At 36.6% G+C, this 12,286-nt stretch overlaps 1 protein-coding gene across 4 annotated transcripts in view; it reads left to right on the top strand.

Moving 5' to 3' along the window:
• LOC134491400 (transient receptor potential cation channel subfamily M member 3) overlaps positions 1–12,286 on the top strand; it is a 380,465-nt gene that overhangs the window by 254,231 nt on the left and 113,948 nt on the right. For all 4 annotated transcript variants that reach the window (XM_063295138.1, XM_063295137.1, XM_063295136.1 and 1 more), the window contains exon 7: positions 3,830–4,004. In XM_063295138.1, the coding sequence (XP_063151208.1) occupies positions 3,830–4,004 (175 nt within the window). The remainder of the gene's footprint in view (positions 1–3,829; positions 4,005–12,286) is intronic.

Below are 12,286 nucleotides of genomic sequence, written 5' to 3'. Positions count from 1 at the left end.
AATTAAAAGATCATTACTCAATAGAACTTTTAAATGGTGGCAAATCTGATTTATACCTTTAAATACCTTTAAAACATTATACCAGGGTTTCTCAACCAGGGCTCCATAGTGAGAGGTCACTAGGGGTTCCTGGGAGATCACAATTTATTTTAAAAATTACTTCAAATTTGGGCAACTTGACATTAAAGAGGTAAGTTTCCTTCTTTACTTTTAGTTTAAGAATACTCTTAATGCATATATACAAGCCAACACATGAAATGAATACAATAATTTTGTAGCTTGTGGCCTGTATTTGAGCCTGAATGTGCAGGGTTCCCTGAGGCCTGAAAAATATTTCAAGGGTTCCTCCAGGGTAAAAAGTTGAGAAAGGCTGCATTATACTATTAACAATGCTGATTCTTGAAAGATCCTACCATATGAGATGGGCAAAATATGATAGTTGTCATAAACAGGACCTGAGTCCTTGTGAAATGTATATTCATGGGTATTTCTATGAACTAGAATAATCAATATAGGCGCTCTCAGTGGGATTAGATTGAATCTTCGTATGTTATGGAGTTTTTCTCTCTCCCTCCTCATTTCATGGTAACTACATTTCAAAAGCAAAATCATGCATGTTTATAGGGATGCTTCAACAATAATAATCTAGATAAATTCTAATGCATTACATTATTGCACCAGCTAACTGGGATCATTGTTATAGCTTACGATTGTGAGAAAGTAGCCTTAATGAAGAGCTCTGATAGAATTCCTGCATTAAATTCCCTTCTAAAGAAGAGGTGTAAAACATGCAACTTTATTATTTATCCAGAGCTATTGATCCTATCAAAAATAAATAGAAGGTGTTTGCAATCATGAATTACATTCCTACAAGATCCATTAGTACTTTCTGAGATACAACACAACTTTCCTATTTTATGATAATATTGTACAGGTGCCATATATCTCCTTTGGATATGACTTACTTTTACTAAGTTATGGCCAAGAATTATAAGCTTGTTTATATTTAGGTGCTCCTCAATGGGATTAGATTGAATCTTTGTATGTTATGGAGTTTTTCTCTCTCCCTCCTCGTTTCATGGTGACTTCATTTCAAAAGCAAAATCTTGTCGGTTTATTATTTTATATGCCCGCTTGGATGATCACATGTTGAACTTTAAGTCTAATATGTCAATTATGCATAGTTTGTTAATGTTATTTAAGCGTAATAGTGTTGGCAATAACTTCAGGTTTTTTTGGTGTATTTTTATTTGATTTGCTTGCTTTTTCTTTGTTTGTTTTTGTTTGTTGTTTATTCATTCAGTCGCTTCCGACTCTTCGTGACTTCATGGACCAGCCCACGCCAGAGCTTCCTGTCGGTCGTCAACACCCCCAGCTCCCCCAGGGACGGGTCCGTCACCTCTAGAATATCATCCATCCACCTTGCCCTTGGTCAGCCCCTCTTCCTTTTGCCCTCCACTCTTCCTAGCATCAGCATCTTCTCCAGGGTGTCCTGTCTTCTCATTCTGTGGCCAAAGTATTTCAGTTTTGCCTTTAATATCGTTCCCTCAAGTGAGCAGTCTGGCTTTATTTCCTGGAGGATGGACTGGTTTGATCTTCTGGCAGTCCAAGGCACTCTCAGAATTTTCCTCCAACACCACAGTTCAAAAGCATCTATCTTCCTTCTCTCAGCCTTCCTTATGGTCCAGCTCTCGCAGCCATATGTTACTACGGGGAACACCATTGCTTTAACAATGCGGACCTTTGTTGTCAGTGTGATGTCTCTGCTCTTAACTATTTTATCAAGATTTGTCATTGCTCTTCTCCCAAGGATTAAGCGTCTTCTGATTTCCTGACTGCAGTCAGCATCTGCAGTAATCTTTGCACCTAGGAATACAAAGTCTTTCACTGCTTCTACATTTTCTCCCTCTATTTGCCAGTTATCGATCAAGCTGGTTGCCATAATCTTGGTTTTTTTGAGGTTTAGTTGCAAGCCAACTTTTGCACTTTCTTCTTTCACCTTCATCATAAGGCTCCTCAGTTCCTCTTCACTTTCAGCCATCAAAGTGGTATCATCTGCATATCTGAGATTGTTAATGTTTCTTCCAGCGATCTTAACTCCAGCCTTGGATTCCTCAAGCCCAGCATGTCGCATGATGTGTTCTGCGTACAAGTTGAATAGGTAGGGTGAGAGTATACAGCCCTGCCGTACTCCTTTCCCAATCTAAAACCCTGGCTTTTTCCATTATCCAGCGGATATTGGCAATTTGGTCCCTAGTTCCTCTGCCTTTTCTAAACCCAGCTTGTACATCTGGCAATTCTCACTCCATGAATTGCTGAGCATTACCTTACTGGCATGTGAAATGAGTGCCACAGTTCGATAGTTTGAACATTCTTTAGTGTTTCCCTTTTTTGGTATGGGGATGTAAGTTGATTTTTTCCAATCTGATGGCCATTCCTGTGTTTTCCAAATTTGCTGGCATATAGCATGCATTACCTTGACAGCATCATCTCGCAAGATTTTGAACAGTTTAGCTGGGATGCTGTCGTCTCCTGCTGCCTTGTTATTAGCAATGCTTCTTAAGGCCCACTCAACCTCACTCTTCAGGATGTCTGGCTCTAGCTCACTGACCACACCGTCAAAGCTATCCCCGATATTGTTATCCTTCCTATACAGGTCTTCTGTATATTCTTGCCACCTTTTCTTGATCTCTTCTTCTTCTGTTAGGTCCTTGCCATCTTTGTTTTTGATCATACCCATTTTGGCCTGGAATTTACCTCCAATGTTTCTAATTTCCTGGAAGAGGTCTCTTGTCCTTCCTATTCTATTGTCCTCTTCCACTTCCGCGCATTGCTTGTTTAAAAATAATTCCTTATCTCTTCTGGCTAACCTCTGGAATTTTGCATTTAATTGGGCATATCTCCCCCTATCACTGTTGCCTTTTGCTTTCCTTCTTTCTTGGGCTACTTCTAGTGTCTCAGCAGACAGCCACTTTGCCTTCTTGGTTTTCTCTTTCTTTGGGATGTATTTTGTTGCCGCCTCCTGAACAATGTTGCGAACTTCTGTCCATAGTTCTTCCGGGACCCTATCTACTAAGTCCAGTCCCTTAAATCGATTCTTTACCTTTACTGCATATTCCTGAGGGATATTAGTGAGCTCATATCTAGCTGATCTGTGGGTCTTCCCTAATCTCTTTAGTCTGATCCTAAATTGTGCAAGAAGAAGTTTGTGATCTGAACTACAGTCAGCTCCAGGTCTTGTTTTTACCGACTGTATAGATGTCCGCCACCTTTGGCTGCAAAGGATGTAGTCAGTCTGATTTCTGTGTTGTCCATCTGGTGAAGTCCATGTATAAAGCCGTCTCTTAGGTTGTTGGAAAAGAGTGTTCATTATGCAGAGTGAGTTGTCTTGGCAAAATTCTATCAGCATGTTGATCCTTAGAACATCGGATTCGCCGTTCACCACCAGCACCGTCGGCCACTAGCCGTCCTTTCGGCTTTGAGCTAGCTGCGTCATCACGTCTGGGGCTAGTTGAACTCATCCTCTGTTCCTCCCCAGTAGCATTTTGACCATCTTCCGACCTGGGGGTTCCATCTTCCGATGGTCTACCGACATATCTCTGGTTGTACTGATCCATTAAGTTTTCATGGCAAGAATACTGGGGTGGGTTGCCATTACCTTCCCCAGGGATCGCATTTAGTCTGACCTCTCTGTCATGACCTTCCCGTCTTGGGTGGCCCTTCACGGTTTAGCTCATGGCATCATTGAGGTGCTCAAGCTCCAGCACCACGACAAGGTAGCGATCCTTTGCTGAAGTTGTTTGTTTTGCTTTTGTTTATTTCATTACAGGGATTGGTCAAGGGGTACCAGTAGTGGCCCTCATTGTAGAAGGAGGACCCAATGTAATCTCTATCGTCCTGGAATATCTGCGTGATACTCCCCCAGTTCCAGTTGTAGTATGTGATGGGAGTGGCCGAGCATCTGATATCCTTGCATTTGGTCACAAATACTCAGAAGAAGGAGGGTAAGTCTATTAGCAGAACACTTCATTCAGATAAAACTTCCTTTGCAAACTCAACCATTTTCATATTTAATTATTTCAGAAATAACAGGAGCATAACCATTCTTCTTACATACTGAAAAGTCCCCACTAGGTTTAGTTTAATACTATTCCCAAGACAACCCATAGTTTTTAACCAACATGCACTGTAACTGGTATTCACACACGCATACGTTATGGTTTCTCTGCTTAGAATAAGCAGTATCATGTGATCTGTTTTAATATCCTAAATGTCTTCTTGTTGAAAGACACAAATATTCAGAATTTGTATATTAATAAGAATGGAGCAGATGTGGTAAAATCTTTGAAGGGATTATTGCAATGTTCAAAGATGAAGCTAAATAAAGCAGTGGTTGGAAAATGGCTTTAGCCATAGTCCTCATCCTTATCCTTATTTCCTTGGTACATTTTAGTGTCCCATGTGCTCATTAGTCTACAATCAATCATAAGCTTTTCACAATCTAAACAATATTGTCAAAATTATTGTGCACACATGCATGGAATATTTGCATGTTACTTTGCAGACCAATGTGAGACTGATACTCTTTATTTTCTGCAAATCTGCTTGTTGTTTGTTTCCTTTCATTGTTCTCTATCCTCCCTATTGGAGATCCTGGCAAATCCAGCATGCCTCATTAGCATATGGATGGTTGCTCTAGGAAGCAAACTCTCAGTGCTGTTGAGGAAGCTGTTTGCTCCCACTTCCTCTCTCTCTCTTCCACCTTCTTCTACCAGGAGCAAGCACACAGCTGTGTGCTACTGTCCTCCATTTCTGGGCACCATGCGGTGGGCCTGGAATTCCCCTTTCTACACCCAGCTCTTAGCAGCTGTAGAGCTGAGAGATCACCAAATATATGTAAAGAACAGAAGAAACAAGGAACTTTACTCCCAGACCTTCTAACCCTGGAGAACAGGAAACTTGGAGGGAGAGCAAAAAGGCAAAATGTAAAAGAGAGAAAGGAATCTAGAGAGGATTATATAATATCATAATCCATTACAGTGACTAATCTTCTCAGGAAAATGTATTTGATCAGTAGCTTAGATCTGGCAACATCTACTTTTTTTCCCAAAAAACAAAACAAAACCTGAAGTCATCTGGTGACAGCCTACTAAATAATTTATAATTGGACATGGACCAGATCCCCAAATGCATCTGGTCATTGCAGTTTAGCAGGAATCACAGCTGAAGACTGCAATGCAATTTAGTATGGAGACACTTATCTTGTCTGATACAGGGCATCAATTCAAGAGAGATTTCCAAGTCAGACAGAAAGATGCCAAGACTGTTTGGTTCTCTAGGGTGTCTGACTTAAACCAGTTTGCCAAATGAATGAATGAACTTTTGTAGGTACCAGTCCTGCAAATTACATCTCCTAAAGTGGGGAAAGGTCTAATTGAGTATACATTCTGCAGGATCAAAATATTATTTATTTAATATTCCAGGAGCTAAAATAGATATATTTGCCATTCTTCATTTTAATTTAGATGTGCTTCTAATATCCATGAAATTTTCATAGTTCAGGTCCAAATATATCATAAAACAGTCCAGGGAATGTTTTAAAATATTGCCTGCCTTCCTGTTAAAATGGATTCTAGTATTACAAGGACTTCATTTGATAGCTTTTCAACTGAAAGCTGGTTAGAGCTAGTTAAATATGTCTTCCCTCATACACTCCTGTCATCTGCAATCTCTCTAAGGTTCCATCTAAGGAAAACAAATTAGAGAAAGAAAGAAATATTCCCATTATAAAAAGTATAGCTAGATATTGAGAGCCAGTCTAATAGTTAAGGTGCAGGGAGACCTAAGTTCTAGTCCTGGCTTAGGCACAGAAGCCAGTTTAGTCCAGTCATTTTTTCTCAGCCCTAGGAAGAAAGCAGTAGTGAACCACTTCCAAAAATGTTGCCAAGAAAACTACCTGGACTTGTCCATGTAGATGCCAGAAGTCAAGACTGACTCAAAGGCACACACATACATGCATACAAAACACAAAACCCCAGAGTTACAGGTATGCTTACAGGTATGTTATAGGTATGCTTATCTGAGGCCCATTGTTGCCTACAGCTTTTAGTAGCAAACCATGGTTTCTTTTATGAAATATAAATTTTATACTGTGTTTTAACATTGCTTAAAGCTTAATAGTGATTTTAATCATTTAAAGCAATATATTATATTCAATCATTCATTCACTAATAAGATATGAGAAACTATAACCTTCTTGACATTTTAGAACCCTTGTTTGCTCATTTGTGCTTTATTCTTTTACCTACTTTGTTTTCTACTTTCTGTTTGTGTTTGTTTATATGCTTTCTCCAAAAAGTTAAATAAAAATAAATTAATGAAATGTTGTATATGAAATATAAAACTTATTTCTTCTATTATATTGATATGCTTGCTTTAAGGCCCATAAACATATTTATAACACATTTATTTTAACATAGTATATAAAATCAGAATAATAACATAAATACATAAACCTAAATATATGCACCAGGTATAGCTAAAGAGATGTGAATGATCAGATCGTGAATTTAAAACACACAGACATTGTAACTGGGATTCAAACATTTCACTCAGGTAGCTCCTTTCAGTACCTCTAATAGGCTGATCAGCAGTTTTAAGAATCTTCATTTGAAACACTTTTTTTCTCTCTTCCCAGACAATCATGGGAGGAACTGAAATATATATTAACATTTGATGACATTAAAGTATTATAATATTGCAAGTATTTTTAAATAAATGGGGAAACACATTTCTAGAAATAAACTATACATCATAATGATGCATAATTGCTAGGGCTGTGTAGACCTTTAAAGGAGTGTTTCATGTTAATAATGCAACATGGTTTTTTGCTTCTAAGGACTGAAGAAGCCATGTTGCTCCATTTCCAGTTGTTTTGAGGCCCTTCTGGCATATCTAGTAGCAAATGGAAATGAATGTGGAAGAAGTGAAGTGATGCACCTCAGTAAAAGAAATTGCATTACCTCAGTGGCACAAAGACAAACTGTCACATCTCATACACTCCTAATAAATTACTTTTCCATGGGTGCAATGTCATGTTGCAATGAGTCAAACTTCATCAGTTGGACTTCTTGGGAAGCATGTTTTATTCTTTTATTTATTTTACTGTCTTTATGAGACATTTATACCCTATTTTTCTGCCTCAACATTCTGGGACAGTTGAAAAATCAATTTGCTTTGTGTGCTTTATGCTGTTATCATAAATGTCATCTACAGTCCTAAACATTCTTACTAGAAACAAGTAAATGTGGTCTGCAATGTTAAATATGCTTAGTAATTAAAATATGCCACAAATTTGCAGTAAAGTAAGAGATTTCAGTGTAATTATTTTTCAACTAATTTACTTGATAATTATATGAACATATTATTTAGTCTAAAAATGCTGTACAGTATTAAAGGAAGAGCAACCTTTAGCCAAAGCCTCACATACTAAAAGACACTAAACAAAAAGAAATGGGGAGTGTGGAAGAAAGCACATATTAGAGAGGTGGTGGGTCAGCCTCTTCTAGTGGTCCTTGGTCTTCAGCCAAAAGCAAAAGAATTTGTATCCTTTCAGTTCTGTGTCTTTTCCGGTAGCAAGTGCTATGCAGTTGATCTTTTTTAGCCAAGATATGGGCTCACACATGTTTCTCTTGCTATTATGTTCTACTGGAAACAAAAGTTGTACACTCGCAATGCTTTTTTCCCCTGGCTCAGGACAAACTCCAATGTATTTGTTATGAAGGATTAATTTTTAAGAAGAATTCAGTTTATTTTTCAAATATTCTTGAAATACACTGGAAAATATCAGATCTTACTTATGGCCTAAAAGCATCATAGTCTAAACCAGGGTTTCTCAATCAGGGTTCCATGGAACCCTAGGGTTCCGCAATAAGTCACTAGGGCTTCCCTGGGAGATCACAATTTATTTAAAAAATTATTTCAAATTCGGGCAACTTCACATTAAAAAGGTAAGTTTCATTCTTTATTTTTAGTTTAAGAACACTGTTCATGCATATATACAGGCCAACACATGAAACAAATATAATAATTTTGTAGCTTCTGGCCTGTATTTGAGCCTGAATGTGCTGGGGTTCCCCAAGGCCTGAAAATTATTTCAAGGGTTTTTCCAGGGTCAAAAGGTTGAGAAAGGCTGGTTTAAACTGTGCTTTCTTCAAAAAGGGAAAAGAGTAAGTGGCAGATTATATAGGAAACAATGCAATTGATGGCTTATGAAAAAGCAGCTCATTTTCTACTCTTATTATTGTTTTAAAAGATGCATTTATTTGTCAAAAGAAGTGGTGTGGGGAAAAAAAGGAATATTTTAGCTTAAATAGAAATCCACAAGGAAAAATAAATATAGCATTTATTGTTCTTGTATAACAGAGGAATACTCTCAATTACTAAAATATTGTTAATCTGCAAAACACCCCTCAGTGGTTCCCTGAACAAAAACATACATGTGCGCTCACACAAGTATCACTCTTAAAATTCCTGAGATAACTAAAATTATGTGGAAGCTTTATGAGATTATTAATGATTCAAGGAAATATCACTGGAAACATGCTGACTGAAAATAGTGGGAATTGAAGTCCAATATCTGAAGGAACCCAGTTTAAGGAATGCTGAGATAGAGATAGTATGTATACACAAACACACACACACACACACATATGTATGTGTGAATTCCTAATGCAGAAGTATTGAAGATCGAACAAATGCATTGTGACCCTAAGATAGATCTTAATATATTTGTAGATTGCCGTTGCTGGATCAGATGTAGATCCAGTAAAAATGGTGGAATGCCCTAGCCACATATATGAAAAAAGTGTATATAATTGAACTGCATTAAAAATAGCTATAAGATTTATCACTTTAAACCAGTAGTTTTCAAATGTCTTCTCCTTAGGTCCTTATCAGTTGTTTACTAAGAAATAGCTGCATTCTGAAGGACACCACTGTCCAAGGCTAATGGATCTAGATAGTTTGCTGGGAAAATTGATTCTGTGTCCTGGAATGACTCCAATACTCCCCTGCAGCTGTGCATTGCAAAGAAAAATGGGGAACTCTGGTTGACAGGCTTTCTTTCAGGGAATCCATTTGCCATTACTCATTTTTTTTCATTGAAGTGTCCTTACTAAGCCTATGAGGAACAAAAGTGCTTCTGTAAAAACAGCTGAAAGCAACTTGAAAATGACTCTTTAAAACTACATGGCACATATAAATCAGTATGGCATTTTCCAGGCAGGTGAAAAAAATATGTATCAAGTATTTAATTTTCATTTTAAAAGAACAGTTACTGTAGAATAGATAGATAGGTGTGAAAATCTCCCATTTTTTAAAAAAAAGAATGCAAATAGAAGGGTTTTAAATTTTAATTTAGTACTAGTACTGAAGGATGAAGTTCCTAATCCTTTCTGCCCACGCTGTTTTTATTATCAAAATCTACTCCCAACGCAGCTGCTTTCCCATCTGCAGTGGACAAACATATGGATCCCTTTTCTTTTCCCTGTAAGTGAGAAAGCAGATGGGAAGTTAGAGATTTTGGTTGCAAAAATAGAAATCAAATTTAATCAACAAGAATCCTGTTAATTAGAATAATATTTCTTCCAGTTGCTCAAATATTTGTTTGCAGCTATGTTATATCTTTAAATTCTTTTAATCAAACGTAGTTCAATAGTGATATGTGAAGAGTTTAAATTTGTTTATATTAAGGAGGTTGTCTAGATAGATAGACAGACAGACAGACTACAAAGAACTGTGTGTTTATACCCACACACACACACACACACACACAGTCAGCAAAGACTGGTTTTTTTGACAGCTTTGGTGAATTTAGTTCCATTTTTCATTAAACCAGTTTTTGTTTTAAAATATGTTTAAGAAGAGGATAAGCTTAATTATGAGATTTTAAATGAGAACATCTACCCTGGTGTGAAAGCTTTCACACTTCAAAGGATACATTTCAGTGAATTATTAAATCCTAGAGCAATTCATAATGATATGAATGCCAGTGCAATGTTAAAGTACATAGATAAATGTTTTAAGTGACCTCTTACTTGACTGTTAAGAAATCTATGACCAAAAATTAACATGAAACTATACATTTGCTTAACATCAAAGAAGATTCCTCTAAAGCTGGAGGAAACCTGATAGAACCTGAATTCCATCCAAATTGTGTTGAATCAGGGTGGAAATGTTTTTCATTGCCCAAACCAGGACAGAATAGAAATAACTTACAGTCATAAAGTAAAATATAATAACTACATACCAGAGTCGTGTTTATATGTATGTTTAAGCTCATGTTGTATGTTACTTTATAAGCATAATTTAATGCTTACACACAGTTCGAATATGTGGTTTTAAGAATGAAATAAATATTCTGAATATAATGGAAATCTGGTAGAATATAAAAAGTAATGGAATACAAAACTTTATGATATTGCTTTGGACAGCACAGAAGGAATGATGTTAAACTTAAACCTCAAAAAGAAAGATATCTCCAACAGAATTGTTTTTGGTTACAATACCACGTCCCCAGAATTAGTATATGCTATCATCCTCCTGATCTTGAGAGAGAGAATAAAAAGAGTTGCAATTGTTGGGAAAATCAAGTTTCAACTATGCATCATCTCACAAACATAAAGGGGAGGGACTCTTCTTTTGAAACATGACTTTTATTATGAAGTGTGTCTCTGCTGTGTTCTTGGGGAGTGCCAGTCGCCTGACTTCCTGTTTCCTCCTCCTCTCTGGGCCCCTCATGGCCAGTTCTCCATTTTGTTTCCTCCTGAGCAGACGTGCATACAGCAGAGCCACATGGTGATGTGGCTCTGGTCCAAAAGTACCTTGCATGCATGCACTGGAGTTCTTTCTTCAATGTTAATCTATCTCTACTTGTAACCAAGATCTACAAAATAAAATGTAAGCAACCTGTACTTTGTTTTTTACACTAACCAATGTGTGAAGACTGTTTTATTTTTCTGAATGCTAATCAAGCCTTTCCTGTGCAAGTCCTTCTTTCTGGGATGCTTCTACTCTGCTACAATTGCTAAAAACGCTGCCTGGAGTTCTGTTACTCACATTCCAGACCCCAACAGCAATAACTCTTGTTTATTTTCATATGCACTCCACAAATATGTTCTTAACACAGTAAAGAGTAACATTTCTACCAACTCTAAATAATTGTAGTCTAGAGCAGTTTTTTTCATCGGGGGGAAGCAATCATGGATGTTACCATAAATGCTAGGATCTAGAGCAATATGTAATAGCTGTTGAACTGATTAGAAATAGAGACTACTGTCCCATCAATTTATTATATGTAAGTGGAAAATTATCAAGGGAATCCAGCATAGCCATATTTTATTTCAAAAAGGAATTTACTTAAAAAGAAATTATAATGAAAGGATTAAAACAAAATAACTTAAAAGGTGAAGCCAGGAGGGTTAAGTACTTCCCAGCAGTAAGCTTAACTAGCATATATGTCACAGTTCAGGATAGATAACAGCAAGTCTTACAGTATATCATCCTAAAATGCAAAACACAGTATAATGATCTTAAGTTACAAGGAGACCAATTTGGTTGGACATTTAAAAAAATGTCTAAAAGTAACCATAACATTACAGTAAAATCAATCATCAAGGTGGTCAGTTAACTCCCCTTCACTGAATGTTTTCAAGTAGAAACTGGATGGCATCTGCCAAGGATGCTTTAGTTTGGATTCCTACACTGCCTGATGGCCTAAATGGCCCCTTTCAACTCTATGAACCTTAAGTTCAAGGAGTCATCAGAATGATTAATGAACACTATCAAGGAACAGAAAGAAGGCTTCTATTATTCATAGCCCAAATGATAACAAAAAGAAACACAATTTTCTATATTATAAACAAAAAAAGTTATCTTAAAAATGTATCACTTATAATTAAGACTAAACATTTTAAAAAGAATATGTCAGAGGCAAGAAACTATCAAGTTAATTTCCTTGTTACATTATAAGGGGATTAAAGGAATACTAAATTAGAGTAGTGTTTATTCTAAGATTTTTAAAAATTCAAATGTGCAGTTGCTGGTAGGCTTGGAAAATATGAAAGAGGTCCCTAATTTGGCATCATGCAAGTATATATATAATTTATAATAATTTATGCAATGCATTACCAAAAATAAAAATCATTAATATATAGAGAAATAACAATTGATAAAGAAGCACTATGGCTTTTACAAATGTAAATCTCATCTAACTAAACTTTGAGAG

The sequence above is a fragment of the Candoia aspera genome, chromosome 2, assembly GCF_035149785.1.
Source record: "Candoia aspera isolate rCanAsp1 chromosome 2, rCanAsp1.hap2, whole genome shotgun sequence".
Taxonomy (NCBI): domain Eukaryota; kingdom Metazoa; phylum Chordata; class Lepidosauria; order Squamata; family Boidae; genus Candoia; species Candoia aspera.
The sequence above is the reverse complement of the archived record's forward strand: the minus strand, read 5'-3'. Positions and strand labels throughout refer to the sequence as shown.